At 40.6% G+C, this 15,198-nt stretch overlaps 1 protein-coding gene across 9 annotated transcripts in view; it reads left to right on the plus strand.

Annotated features, from left to right (window-relative positions):
* The first annotated feature begins 3,588 nt into the window (after window positions 1–3,588).
* Window positions 3,589–15,198, plus strand: part of tspoap1 (TSPO associated protein 1) — an 80,227-nt gene continuing 68,617 nt past the window's right edge. For 7 of the 9 annotated variants that reach the window (XR_014913516.1, XM_085420034.1, XM_085420036.1 and 4 more), the window contains exon 1: window positions 4,677–5,582. Coding sequence is in view for 8 of the 9 variants with exons in the window: in XM_085420034.1 (XP_085276160.1) it covers window positions 4,692–5,582 (891 nt within the window). In the remaining variant the exon portion in view is untranslated. Of the gene's footprint in view, window positions 3,784–4,676; window positions 5,583–11,716; window positions 11,987–15,198 lie in introns of those variants that run through there. The other 2 variants (XM_085420041.1, XM_085420042.1) reach the window with 2 other exon arrangements.

A 15,198-nucleotide genomic window follows, 5' to 3' on the forward strand; every position in this document is an offset into this window, starting at 1 on the left:
TATATATATATATATATATATATATATATATATATATATATATATATATATATAGTATAAGTCATGACATTTCCTGTTGCCACTAGGTGGCGCTCTGCATATTCCTGTCAATGGGCACATCAATCTGTTCAGGGCGGGTCTGACATCATGCCTGTAAAGTCTGGTACTGATCAGATTGGATTTCATTGAGTTATACTAATTTGTTTCTTCATGGCGAAACATCAATATTCGCCATGCTGCTGGGGTCACACCCTTTCGCGAAAACTCACAGTTTTCACTGTAACCCAAGACCAACTCCTTAAGGCTTTTCTGGAGAAATTTGAGGCTGCAGATGTCCCCCATCACAATACTGTACCTCAAAGTGTAAAACATGACATTTCCTGTTCCCACTAGGTGGCGCTGTCCTTGATGTCAAATATGGCAGTTGAAATATGTTCAGGGCTGGAGCCTTATCATATGTGTGCTCTTTGGTCCAGATCGGACAATGTATGACAGAATGAGAGGCAATAAGATTTTCATGGCGAGTCATCGAAATTCGCCGTGGCGTCACCGCCTCACCGTATCGCAAAAATTCAAAAGCTCCGCAATTTAACATGGCCCAAGTGTGTAGTTGACACTGGCCAAAGATGAAGCTTATACGACCAAATCCCAAGGAGGAGTTCGAAAAAGTGCGAGGCATGGAAATGACAAAATTAAAGCCAAAATGTCACCTTCACGTCCAAATGGCGGACTTCCTGTTGGGTTTGCGTCAATGGGCCCACTGACTTTTTTGTTCGTCTTGGCATGGTACACATGTGTGCCAAATTTCATACATATAGCTCAAACGATGTGGTCGTAGGGCTGCATTTAACAAGGCATAGGTGGCGCTCTAGAGCCATTTCCCAGTGCTCATATGTAAAACCATTAAAATACAAAATTTTTCACCAGACCTGGCATGTATGCAAAATTTCACGAGTTTTTGACCATGTTTAGGCCCTCAAAAAGGCCCTTGTTTTGCCTGAAGAAGAAGAAGAAGAAGAAGAAGAAGAAGCGGAGCAGATACAATAGGGCCTTCGCACTCTCAGTGCTCGGGCCCTAATAATAATAATAAGAAGAAGAAGAAACAGAGCAGATACAATAGGGCCTTCGCACTCTCAGTGCTCGGGCCCTAATTAAAGCTGCAAGGAGCGTAATGAGGACCCTCTCGCCCCGGCGCGTCGAGCCACGCCCAACACCTACAACCAGCACGTCCGATCTGATGTCACATTGATGGAATTCATGCATTTAACCACCAGCTAACAATTCATCTCATTCAATCATGATTATAGTCGTCCCACTAGGTGGCACTCTAACTATTACTGACAAAGGGCATAACAAACATTTCCGAGCTCGAGTCTCATCACACCTGCGACGTTTGGGAGAGATCGGACATTGCGTTTTTGAGTGACAGCAAATTACTGCTTTTTGGCGAGTGATTCAATTCTAAGTGCCGCCATGACCACCCCGTTTACCTGAATGTAAAAAGCTTCGCAATTTAACATCACAAAGGTCTTTAGATTCCACAAACCCCAGATCGGTCAAATCTGATGAAATCTCTTGGAGGAGTTTGTCAAAGAACGGTGCCTGAAAAGAGGGGAAAATGTCGCCAAAATTACACATTAATTTTAAAATGGCTGACTTCCTGTTGGATTTGGGATATTGCTCCAAGAGACTTTTTTGTACATCTTGACATCTTCCATAAGCTTACCAGGTTTCAGACTCATAGATAAAACACAGAGCAAGGGCTGATGTTTTGAAATTTTGTAAGGGGCGCTGTGGAGCCATTTCGCGCTATTCAATGAAAATGATCACATAACAAGAAAGCCTTCATCACATTGGAGGTGTGTGCCAAATTTCAAGACTTTTTAAACTTTCTAAGCCCCTCAAAAACCACTTCAGTTTTCATGGTGAACCGCGTTGCCACCAGGGTGCGCCGTTCAGTTTAAAGTCACAATTTTCGCACTGAAGCATCATGAGGGTCTCATGGTAATATTCACCACTTTTGAGGTGGCCATGATGAACCTGTGAAAATCAGTACAACAAAGTGAAAGCCATGACATTTCCTGTTGCCACTAGGTGGCGCTCTTCGTATTCCTGTCAATGGGCACATCAATCTGTTCAGGGCGGGTCTGACATCATGCCTGTAAAGTTTGGTACTGATCAGACTGGATTTCATTGAATTATATTAATTTGTTTCTTCATGGCGAGACATGAAAGTTTGCCATGCTTTCGGGGTCACACCCTTTCGCGAAAACTCACAGTTTTCACTGTAACCCAAGACCAACTCCTCAAGGCTTTCCTGGAGAAATTTGAGGCTCTAAATGTCACCCATCACAATACTGTACCCCAAAGTGTAAAACATGACATTTCCTGTTCCCACTAGGTGGCGCTGTCCCTGGTGTCAAATATGGCAGTTGAAATATGTTCAGGGCTGGAGCCTTATCATATGTGTGCTCTTTGGTCCAGATCGGACAATGTATGACAGAATGAGAGGCAATAAGATTTTCATGGCGAGTCATCAAAATTCGCCGTGGCGCCACGGCCTCGCCGTATCGCGAAAACTCAAAAGCTCCGCAATTTAACATGGCCCAAGTGTGTAGTTGACACTGACCAAAGATGAAGCTTATACGACCAAATCCCAAGGAGGAGTTCGAAAAAGTTCGAGGCATGGAAATGGCAAAATTAGAGCCAAAATCTCACCTTCACGTCTAAATGGCGGACTTCCTGTTGGGTTTGCATCAATGGGCCCACTGACTTTTTTTGTTCGTCTTGTCATGATACACATGTGTGCCAAATTTCATACATGATGTAGCTCAAACGATGTGGTCGTAGGGCTGCATTTAACAAGGCATAGGTGGCACTCTAGAGCCATTTCCCAGTGCTCATATGTAAAACCATTAAAATACAAAATTTTTCACCAGACCTGGCATGTGTGCAAAATTTCGTGAGTTTTTGACCATGTTTAGGCCCTCAAAAAGGCCCTTGTTTTGCCTGAATAATAATAATAATAATAATAATAATAAGAAGAAGAAGAAGAAGAAGAAGAAACGGAGCAGATACAATAGGGCCTTCGCACTTTTAGTGCTCGGGCCCTAATAATAATAAACGGAGCAGATACAATAGGGCCTTCGCACTATCGGTGCTCGGGCCCTAATAATAGTTATTATTATAGTTATAAAAAAATAATAGTTAAGATAATAAACCTTGATTAAAAATACATAGAAAATTGGCGGATTTACATCACACTAGCACTGTGTAACCACTAGTGGTCCTTCATCTCCCACAAGTTGAGAGGATGGTATGTTGCCTTCAATATCAGTAGGTAATACTCCATATTTTGGAGGAGGGGGAATAAAAACAAACACTTCAAATGAGCCCATGAACTACTCAAATCTTTACATAAAATACAGAAATATAAGAAACTGAAGCCATATAAAAACAACTGAAATCTATCCAACCTTGAAAAATTACCAATCTCATATGTCATGAAGCGTTGCCATGGTGAGAAAGGACGTGAAGTACGTGAAAGCAGCATTGCTCCTGGCCGGGCCAGCAGGATGACGCTGGACAGAGGCTGAGTGTCACACTGGTGTCTGTCACATAAACAAACCCCTTCTTGCATGGCTCTGTGGACCTTTAACAACTAAACGTAGGCGGTATTAGTGTTATTACACAGCTAATTTGAATGCTGACAGAAATACTTTAGTCAAAAGAAGATGTCCCCATTGATGAAAAGTTCATTATAGTAGTTGAGTCTGCTGAGAGGTGAGTTTGAGACAAGTTATGGCTAAAAAACAAACAAACCTTAAGCTAACACAGGCTAACAGGACGTAGTAGCCAGAAGTGTTTTTTTCTTTTTTTTCCTTTTGTCTTGTTTTGTTTTTTCCGACTCCAGGATGCTAGAGAGTGTTATTCACATTACAGAATAGCGTAATAGAGTTTAGCGTCACCTATTTGAGGGCATGACAGTAACATGCTAAACCAAGATTAAGCTAGTTAATTAGCTCGAATTAGCAGAGTCCCCATCCTCCGTGTAATACTAACCGTACTCTCGCGTCCATATGGGAACCGCTAAGTTGAGCTAGTGATGGGCAAAACGGGTTTCAGTAACGGCAGCTAAGACAGATCTTTTTTTGCATCATATCACTTATTGCATCCTAATGTTTGACTGCTGTTACATACACTCCATTGTTCGTGCCTTGTTCTGTGTTTGTTAAGATGTTTGAGTTCATCCAGGCAACGTTAGATAAAAACTAATTATTGAGTGCCATATTTATTCTAGGTAAATTTGAAATCTCTGTCCGAACATAAAGCAGTCAGCTACCATCACAATGTCCTTTCCTGGTTGCACAAAGATGTTCAGTCTTTCTTTCTCCCTTCATAACAAAACCCTCCCTAAGTAACGATCAATTTCTTAATCATCTAAAAACACTACATTTTATATTTCATATATTACCTTCATCCTTAACCTTCATCTGTCTTTTTTTTTTTTCGATTTCTCCCCCCCCCCCCCCCCCCCCCCCCCAGTGACCTTATGTTATTTGCATGCTGAATTTCTAACCCACCAAACCCATCATTCACCTGCATGGCCACTCAGTTCTGATACTTAGCCAATTCTTTAGAAGTGAGAACTGTTTACCCTTCCATGCATGTTGTGCTGTGAATAAGGCATCATGACTGAAGACAGGGATAACTCTGTGGTACTGTCATCTATGAAACCATGCCAGGACCTGTCGGGCTGTGGACAAGACCTAGAGAGCCTGCGTGCTGACTGGGAAGTGGCAAAATCGAGAACACGACAGGCTCATGAAGCGCTCACTACGGAGATTAGATGGCTACGAGAAGAAGCAGAGAGAGAGCAGCAAAGAGCTGTGAGGGAGCTGACAGCCAGGCGAGGAGACCAAAAGGACAGAAACTATAACAGACACAGGTATTTTCTGGCTAAAAAGGTGGACACTGAAAGCAGTAAATGGCACGGTAGCGTTGACTCCACACGGAAAAAGGCTTTTTGTTTTTGCAGCAGACAGACGTATACAAAGCTGGAGCACTTACTGCTAACTCTGTATATGAAGATAAACGGTGAGCAGGCAGCTTATAAATTGCATCACAGGCAGAAATTTGAGCTAGAAAAGGCCATCTTCCTTTGCCACCTGCTAGAAGCTCATGGAAGACTGTTGCAGGGGGCACAGAAAGCGGCACCCCTCAGGCATGTTTTCAAAAGCCTGTCAAGGAAGCCATCTCAGGAAGACAGCAGTAAATACTGTCAGACGACCCCCCTCCTAACCCCCCAGAGGAGCTTGCTACAGAGACCCCATAGTACCTCCCACTCACCAAAAAGCAAAATCAAACTAGATCAGTGGAAGCAGCCTTCAGAGAGGAACTTATGTGCAGCTGACCCCTGTGCCACTCCTACAGTCTTGGACACCTGTCAGAACAGATCTCCAAATATTTGCCACTCTCTCAACACTCCCCATGCAGGCTGGGACGACCAGCCGTTGTCCTGCACTGAGTCTTCTAGATCTGAGGAGTCCTCGCCGTCCAAATGTATGAAAAGAAACATGGAGGTGAGCAACTTCATATTTCCAGGTTAACCTATCCATGTTTGTTTTGTGTTTTTTTAATCATCTTGTTATTATGCAACATTCTTCTAGTTCCTGGCAGTTATGACTTTTTTATGGTTGGCATTCAGTATGTTAGTAGAAACTTTTCTATATGAAAATATATTCTGTCCTTGGTGTCCTCAGTCCATGCTTATGTGGTGGTCCTGACTGTCTTTACTTGGACAGTGCTGCATATCTTTGCCTGATCCTGCTCCTGTTGGATCTCATGAGTCAAAAGCTGCACACATGCCTTCCATAAGCATCATGATGCTTTAGAATCATGTGACCACACATGGAAAAACAATTCAATAGTACTTAAATCTGTAACCTGGCTAAGCAACATGAATCTAGTATGGATGGCTTTGTCATTTCCAAGTCAACTTTGTTGTCATATACTGACATGTAAACAGCATATATGCTGATCTCACAGTCATTGTACAAAATATTTTACATACAGTACATACAACAGTGTGACTTGAAGTGCGGAATGGTCTCAAGTACAGTTTTGGCAAGTGTTTTCACGTTAATGTTGTGCGCATGCTAGCTGTTTGCAAACATGATCATCAGATCAGTTTACTTAACAGCCACAGGTGTTAATTATAACAAAGTTTCTCTGACTTTATGCCGTGCTCATTTAACTATTATCTGTAATAATTAAATAAAAAATATATTAAAGGAGAAATATGCTAATTTTTAAGCTCCATATATTATCCTTATTTATCTTATATGTAGGGGTTAAAGCCTCTTCATCTCCCCCTTATTCTGATGATTGGGATTTGTGTGGCCTAGTGATCCTATGAGCTACATTATTGTGAGTATTCTGCTAGTGTCTCCCTAAGCCAGGGGTGGGGGAACTCCAGGCCTCATGGGCCGGTGTCGTGCAGGTTTTAGATGTGTCATTGATCCAACACAGCTGATTAAATGGCTAAATGACCTCAACATGTCTTCAAGTCCTCCAGAGGCCTGGTAATGAACTAATCATTTGATTCAGGTGTGTTGACCCAGGGTAATATCTAAAACCTGCAGGACACCAGCCCTTGATACCTGGAGTTCCCCACCCCTGCCCTAAGCAAACCGTTTTTTGCTGAAACGCCAGACTAGCGAGAACACGCCACGCCTCATGTGGACCCAATACCTGGTGCAATATAGATCAGTGGCAGTCGAGGGTGGGGACCTTATCGGTCTGATCTGCTGCAACCGGCTTTGCTTACATGGAGCATCACTGCTCTGGTGGAGAAGGAGCCTGAACCGGTGCTTGACGCCGAGAGATACCAGCTTGATATAGTTGGGCTCACCATGATGCACAGCTTGGGGTCTGTAATCAGTTTCCTGGAGAGCGGTTGGATTGTTCCATTCTGGAGTTGCTCTTGGTGATAGATGGTGAGGAGGGATGGTGTCCGGTGTTTATTATGTCTTACTCCATTTTACATATCAATGTTTTTTTTTCTCCATGTCTCTGAGAAGTATATAAAAAAAGGAAAGCTGTGCCTTTAGGTTGCAGACACATTTTTTGATGGGCTATGCAGAAATTGTTTGTGTGTTTCTGTCATGATATTTTGAGCTGCTTGACAAGTTGCATTTGAAATTACCTGAAAATACCTTTAAATTTCCTTAAAATAAACTTTACTCCATTTATGTTCACATTTCTTCTCTAGCTAGATGCTGAACTACTGCAATCAACTTTGTTTACATCTCCATCAAAATGCATCAGAGGGATGAGAAAAAAAAGATTAATTTATATTTATATAGCACCAAATCACAACAGCAGTCGCCTCAAGGCGCTTTATATTGTAAGGAAGCTGTCCAACACTATTTTCATGGACCGACCTTTAAGATAAATACAACAAAATAAAACCAGTACCAGAAAAAAGAACATTTATTAATAACACACAGGAAAAGACCCAGGGAAACAGAGTTAATGTTAAAAACGATAAAAAATAACGATAAAAACCCCAAAAACCATAAATGTCACACCTGTGTCTCAACTCTCGTGGCCCGGTCCCAAACGACTCACAGTACCGGTCCGTGGCCCAGGGGTTGGGGACCGCTGTTGTAAGGTAAAGACCCTACGGTCCCTATTAAGACCCTACGGTCTTAATAGTATTGTGGGTGGAAACTGGATGTCATTATTGTGTTATTACTGAATAATTTTGAAAAATGACCTCTTTCAAGAGTAATATACATTAACCTACCTATCATGTGAAGGTGCTCGAACATCATTCTGGATTTTTTCGGCCTATTTTAACCTCCATTTATACATATGCCTTGTTGCAGCCAATTATTTTAGCTTCTTGCTTTAGCTCCATTTCTCTTTCTTTTGAGCCAGCTTTCTTCTGATTGGCTGTTACTTGCAAAGTCAAGTCATAGTCAAAGAACAGATGGATGAATGAAATCTAAAAGATTAAGCTATCAGGAACTGTATTTTGTATATCAGTTGTGCACCGAAACAGTCAAGTAAAACGAAAGGAAAGAAGCAAATATCAGCAAATGTTGCAGCTTTTTAAAATGTCAAAATGATGCAAGATGTGTTAAATAGTTTAAAGTCCGAAACAGCCATTTTGGCCGATATGACAGCTTAGAAACTTAATTTTCACACTTTCTTAAGATTGAACCGTCTATTGGAGGTGAATATTGCATGATATGTGCAGAGAGGAGGGTGGAGGGTGTGTGTGTTTATGTGTCTCTTGTAGGACTGGCAGAATTGGGTCACTGTGCTTCCATGTCTTAAATTTTGGATAAAGTTTTCATAGGCATGGATTTGAATAATTAATCAAAGCTTGAACTGTATCTAAAAAGTGGGCAATTGCTCATCTCTCTATATTTTTCTTTAATATTTCTTACACGTTGCTGCTAAGGTATTGGACCCAAATACTAATACTCTAACAAGAATGCACTGACTCATCCCTCTTTCTTTTCGTCATGTCTGATCTGCTGATAATATTTTTCAGCATGTGTGGAAAGGCATATTCATTGTTTTTTCTTTTGGGCTTTTTAATCAGTCTATATCTTGTCTGTAATAATGTTTAAATTTCAATGTGAAGTGTGTGAGTGTAACATAATATTTATTTTCTTGTGAGATGCTCTTCCGATTGTGCCAAAATGAGCATAAAAGGATGTCTCTGCCATTGATCTATGATGCGCCTGGCTGAAGCTCCTTTCTTTGCAGGGGCATATGTGGTTTGAGATTTATTATTTTATGCTCAGTAAGATTTTTCATAGTTACTGTATCTTCTTGTAAGCAGGGCTGTAGGGCTGTTCGATATAACGATATATATCGGATCACGATATAAAAACATCTATCGTTTCATTTTACGCTATCGTTTGTTTCGTTGTGTCGCAAAATAAACTGCGGCAATATTTTTTCATCGTTTTGATGGTTACTGTAGTGGCTATATTAATTTTCTTAAAGTTCTCCCTTTCTCTTATATTTAATATAACCACACTATGAACAGACAAGCGCCTGTTTTTATGCGTTGTCGTTAGCAACAACGACGGTAAAACCACTGCATGTCCGCTTGTTTATTTTCCACATAAACCTTTCACAATAAAGCTCAAGATCCTGTTGAGACTTTTCTAAATAAACTGAATCACGTGAAAGAGTATGCAAAGTATTTATGGATGAGAAGCAAAACAGAGTCATCAGGTGCTTAAAAATAAACCTTAGACTCAAACGTTAGAACAGGCTTTTCCCCGCAGCACGCTGCGTAATAAATACTCACAAAGAAAACGGCGGCCGTTACAACTTATGTCTAAAAATGTATAGTTTCATACATCGGTTAAAACATTCGACTCCAGGTACATGACGCCCAGCTGGAAACACTTCACGCAAGTCGAGCTGCCCGAGATTCACAGAATTTACAGAAAATGTTACATTTTTGTGATTTATATCGTTATCGGCACAATAGATGTCTTATATCGGGATATGAGATTTTGATCATATCACACAGCCCTAAGCAGTGGTCATGTGTACTGCAGCTCTCTCACATATTATTTAGTTGTTTTGCTGTCAAGAACACTGCTACTAACAAAGGAGCAAATTTAAAATTTCAAAGGAGTTGAAGCAGAATATAGATGGTGTTCAGAGGCACTCATGTGTTGGTTGGTTTGTCTTTAGGCTACTTAAGATTTAAGATCTTGTGAGCAAACTAAGTAATAATGGAATAGGTTGAAGCTGGGGAAACCGATGTTAGGACAAAAAAAGGAACCTTGTGTGTGTGAGCCAAAAGTCTGTGGCTCTCAATTTTTAACCATTTAATGTATCAAAATCTGCACGGTAAAGGAAATGTGAACTTTAATTTTCAGGGTGAACTGTATGTGATTTTACTTTTGATTGCACTGGCAACACACCAGAAAAATACCAGGTAGAAAAAATTTTTAAAAAGCCAAAATTTCCAGTTAGTCTTTGTTGCTCCTAACTATAGCCTCTCTAATGTTTGAAGTAATGCTTTATACGAAAGTTGCATTTTCACAACTAGAAAAAAAATGCTTATTTTAAAAATATCACTCACCAAAATGCAAATTCCTTTGGTGGTTTCTTACACAGTAAGATAGATTATTTGTTAGATAAACTATCAAAATGCAGCAAAAAGGCATCCACAGCACAGCTGGGATTTCCAGTAAATTTATTCCAGTTTACAGAGGTGAGGCTTGTCAGACACTGATTGGCTACAACTTCCTGTGTCGGGAAAGTAAAAATTATTCATAGAGGCCTATTTTAATACTGCATAATTTCCTTAATTATGGGATTAATAAAGTATTCTGATTCTGATTTCTTTACAGTTTCACATAAAGAAACTTTACTCTTAAGATGAACTTTTCGCCCTCACTGTCTAAAACATACTTTTTTTTCTCATATCCAGTCAAGTAAATGACTATACGATGTATTTCACATATCCATCCACCGTACTCTAATTGCGTCCATTTCCCTAGTGCACAACTACAGTAAAACATTACAGTCAGTTTCTGCTGGTCATAGCTGTCTGTCTGCCTGCCTCCTGCAGCCTCCCTCTGTTGCACTGTCTACTGCCCCTTGAGCAATCAATAGGCAGCCAACATCATTCCAGCGTCATCTCCATGGAAACGAGCTCTAGTCCCTGTAATGATTGGGTCCCTTCTCAAAACCTGCCTTTTTGTGATAGGACGATGGATGCAGTCCTCCCAGCCCCCTCCTTTCATAGACACTCGACATCTCACACACACACACACACACACACACATTTTTCTCTTCGTCCTCCTGCTTCACCTTTATAGCGCAGCAACCAAGAAGGGATTAAGCACCCTGTTGAGTCTTATTGCTTCTGGATGAAATGCTTCTTGACAAGGCAGCATGAATACGGAGAGACTCACAGCTGAGGAGTAAGCATGCCACCCACATCTCAACCTTGCTGAGAGAATGAGGGCTGAAGCGAAGACCTGTTAGTCTGTTCTTTTTTTCGCTATCACACGTCTCTTGTCGTGTTCTACTTGATTTGGGACTGCACGGGCTATTTCAACATTACGTAGGGTATGAGTGAACTAGCGTGTCTTTCCTTTTCTATTTATGACAACCCTCCCCCTCGTGCAGACGAGCAGCGAGGCAAGAAGAAATGGGTTATTTCAATGTTGTGAGCTGGACTCTGAATCTGAATGCTACACTGTGATAAATATAACAGTATGCTCAAGAATGCTGCTGTGCTGTGACATTCATTGATTGGTTTTCACAAGCGAAGACCAAAAATATATAATATCCCTTTGGAGCTGATTGTCCTCATTTTGGAAAACGTCACTGCGTAAAGAGAGGAGGTACTTTAGAGATGAACCAGGAGTTATAACTGCTTTTAATCAACCCTCAACATCCAGCACGAGAGCTGTTTTTGTCAGTACCATTTAGATTTACAAAATTAAGAGCTTGATACCATGGCAGTAAGAGTCATTTGCTTGTTTTCAGACACTTCACCTTAGCCTTGAATAAGAGCCCAGTCCTGCTCGTGAACTGGTGGAAGTCAACCTGCGGTCCATGTAATTCTCCTTCAGCAAATGAAACACAAGCAATGGCTTGGTCTTGGCCGAGCACCTCTTGTGGTCATATTGATCTCCTCCGCTCTGTTTAACTTTGACAGAGAGTGATGTACGACTTGTGCACTCGGCCTGAGCAGCCTGAGCCCGCGCCGGCAAACAGAGAAATGGAGAGCCGCGAAGAGGCGAAAGCTTTTGAGGCACAACAGCCGGAGTTGAGGGGGTCGGTGGAGCAACATGATAAGCAACAAGGCAGCCTCTCAGACAAGGCAACCCCAACGACAGCTAATGTCACTACAACATCACTGTTAGGAAAGAGGCACCACTCGCTTTACGCAAACCTCAGTGGCTTAGAAATGGAAGGGATACATAAAGTAAGTGCGGAACACCAATGTGTCTTTCTGATGGTTAATGGCTTGGAAATGTTTGGGCCTGGATAGGTGTCAACCTACTATTAGAGAGAAGCTAATGTATGTAGAGTATTACAGGATCATTTTGACAGGAGATTTCAACTCAATACTCAAGGTAATGTTCAGGTTGTGTTGCAAACCATAATATGGGCTAGTTCTGCATATCCTCTGTAACTGAAAGTCACAGAGCCGTTATTTAAGTACAAATCATTTGTATGGGATTACACTGGTGTTGCACTGCTTATTTTCATTAAAGCTTCTTTATTAAGTTGCTGTAGTAGAAATAGATTGTTAAACAGGAATCTTTCTTTATATGGTGACTTTTTTAACCTCTATATGTCCTCTAAATATTCAAAGTCAGCACTGAAGCCACAAGATTGTAGTATGGCTAGTAGATACTAATTCAAGTAGCTTCTCTAAGGAGTTGTAGTATACGAAGCTATTACCACAGCCAAAACATCCTTAGATAATACCACTTTGGAATAAAATACCAACAAATGAAACAAAGCGTATCAAAAATATTTGGAATAACTGAACACGAGTGGTTTAAACTGCTCTAAAAAGTTGGTCAGTTCTGTTTAAAGTTGCAGGCAGTCCCTCGGAGCTGCAGGAAAAAGACATGTCAAAACAGCATCTCCATTAAAGTATGCATAGACAGCTGAATGAGTCTGGGCCCCGTTGAGCTGCTATAACTTGCTACACCATTTATCTTTGTTTTGCCATGTGATTGTTTTTAGTTTTATCTTTTCAATCACATAGTGTTCACAGAGAAATTTCCACTTTTTTGACAGCATTTTTTCTCCCCAAAACATTGGCCCTTCCTTGTTTATCTGAGGCTCTGAATGTTTCTGTAGTTATGACACAATTTCATCATTTAAGCAAAGTAGTAATCTGTGTGCAATATTACCCACTCTCTTCCCCACCCCCACAACTTTATTACCCACAATCACCATTTAGCAAAAGCTAAACACACATCCTGGCAGAAAATCTGTGGCCACACACCCTGAGAGGGAGCATAAAGTGATGCCTAAGAAATGATTATTTGGTCTTTTTATAGTAGCGATCGGCAGCTGTGTTTTCCACCAGGAATCTGCCAGTCTTACATTACTGTATAACTACACTGTTATTTGCTGTGCAGGTACCACAGTTGGCCTTTTGTTTTGTTTCCCTAGTCCCGCCCATAATTGATGACTGTCTGCGGTATGTTGTTGTATGCTAGGATGCTTTTATATAACAATGTACCAAATTGTATTACCCCCCCCCCCAAAAAAAAAAAAAAAAGAGTAAAATATTGATGTAAGAAACAGAGCATGTTTTGCATGGAACTGCCCTGTGGAGAAAATTGGTTGGTTTTAATGTTTTGGTGTAATTTATCAGATTTTAATTATACAGAGTGGCTTGGCTTAAGAATCAGAAAGTATTTTATTCATTCATTAATTCACAGAAGTGGTTAGAGCTCATATTACATACATTTTTTAAGAAGTTGCTGCTGTAAACATTTCCTGTCCATGCACAAAAGAGGCATGGTTTTACTGAAGTCTAAGCATTGTTGACTTTCTGTGCTCTGTGATCTGCACTTTTTAACACCTGCTTTGATTCCATATTTCTGATTGCTAAGTTCCATATGGAGCTACATACAAAATCCATTTATCCGATCACTCTACTGACGCGTGTATCTTTAAAATTGACCCTGCATTCAGATTACATTAAAGGTCAACAAGCTGTGGTTTCTGTTCAGTTTTACATCGTCTAATTCCAGCTGCTGAAAACAATGATTATGTATATTTTTCTTGGCCTGAGAGAAGTGCAGAGGTATGCAGTTGTGTTTCTGCTCTGAGAATCTGCTCAAGCCTACTCTATCACCTCAGTCACTCTTGAGGGGACATTAACCACTTTGTAAAATATCCAAATCATAAGAATATGTGTCACTCGGGTGTTTTGTCAGATGTAGTTTGAAAGCCAGTAAATATAGTTTTTGTTACCTTGTCAGTGTGTCAGTTTTCCGGCTATGGATGAAGTGGCATAACTGCTACTCAGCGAAAATCTGGTAAGCTGTTTCTTCCTACTCGATTAGCTTAGTGACACATGCATGCAGGTTTGTCAGGTTAAGAGGGAGATTTAAAGGCCACGTTTTCAGATTTTTGGTCATAGTCATTGTTCACCTCAGCAATCCAAATGAGTCAATTGAGGTTTTAAGTAGTTTATATTTTTTTGTATTTTGTTCAGATGAATGAAATATGGGTGTTGAGTTGCAGTTACCATGTTTGCCCCTGGTTTGTGTAGGTTTTCTTTCACAAACTAAAGACTGTTTGCAGCAATTAAAAACACCATGCAGAGGACAGATGGACAGTTGTATCCAAGTTATTAGTAATGGTTAGAATCGAAGCAATTAAGTAGTTATGTGAAAAATACAATTTAAATATCAGACATCAGACTAATGTATCTTATTTTCTGGGCAATACAAATACACTTTATTATTTTTATTAATTCAGTTTAATTCAATTTTATTTATATTGCACCAAATCACAACAACAGTCGCCTCAAGGCGCTTTATATTGTACAGTAGATCGTACAATAATAGATACAGAGAAAAACTCAACAATCATATCACCCCCTATGAGCAAGCAATTTGGCGACAGTGGGAAGGAAAAACTCCCTTTTAACGGGAAGAAACCTCTGCCAGAACCAGGCTCAGGGAGGGGCGGCCATCTGCTGCGACCGGTTGGGGTGACAGAAGGAAAACAGGATATGACATGCTGCGGAAGAGAGACAGAGATTGATAACAGGTATGATTCAATGCAGAGAGGTCTATTAACACATAGTGAGTGAGAATGGTGACTGGAAAGGAAAAACTCAATGCATCATGGAAATCCCCCGGCAGCCTATGTCTATTGCAGCACAACTAAGGGAGGATTCAGGGTCACCTGAAAACTGAAGGCTCTCCCTCCCATTCTACTTTTAAATACTCTAGGAACAACAAGTAGGCCTGCAGTGTGAGAGCGAAGTGCTCTAATAGGGTGATATGGTGCTACAAGGTCATTAAGATAAGATGGGGCCTGATTATTTAAGATGTTGTATGTGAGGAGCAGGATTTTGAATTCAATTCTGGATTTAACAGGAAGGCAATGAAGGGAAGCCAATACAGGAGAAATATGCTCTCTCTTTCTAGTTCCTGT

Source organism: Rhamphochromis longiceps, linkage group LG10 (assembly GCF_057381845.1).
Source record: "Rhamphochromis longiceps isolate RC_006_pf linkage group LG10, R_longiceps_female_GT1.1, whole genome shotgun sequence".
NCBI lineage: Eukaryota > Metazoa > Chordata > Actinopteri > Cichliformes > Cichlidae > Rhamphochromis > Rhamphochromis longiceps.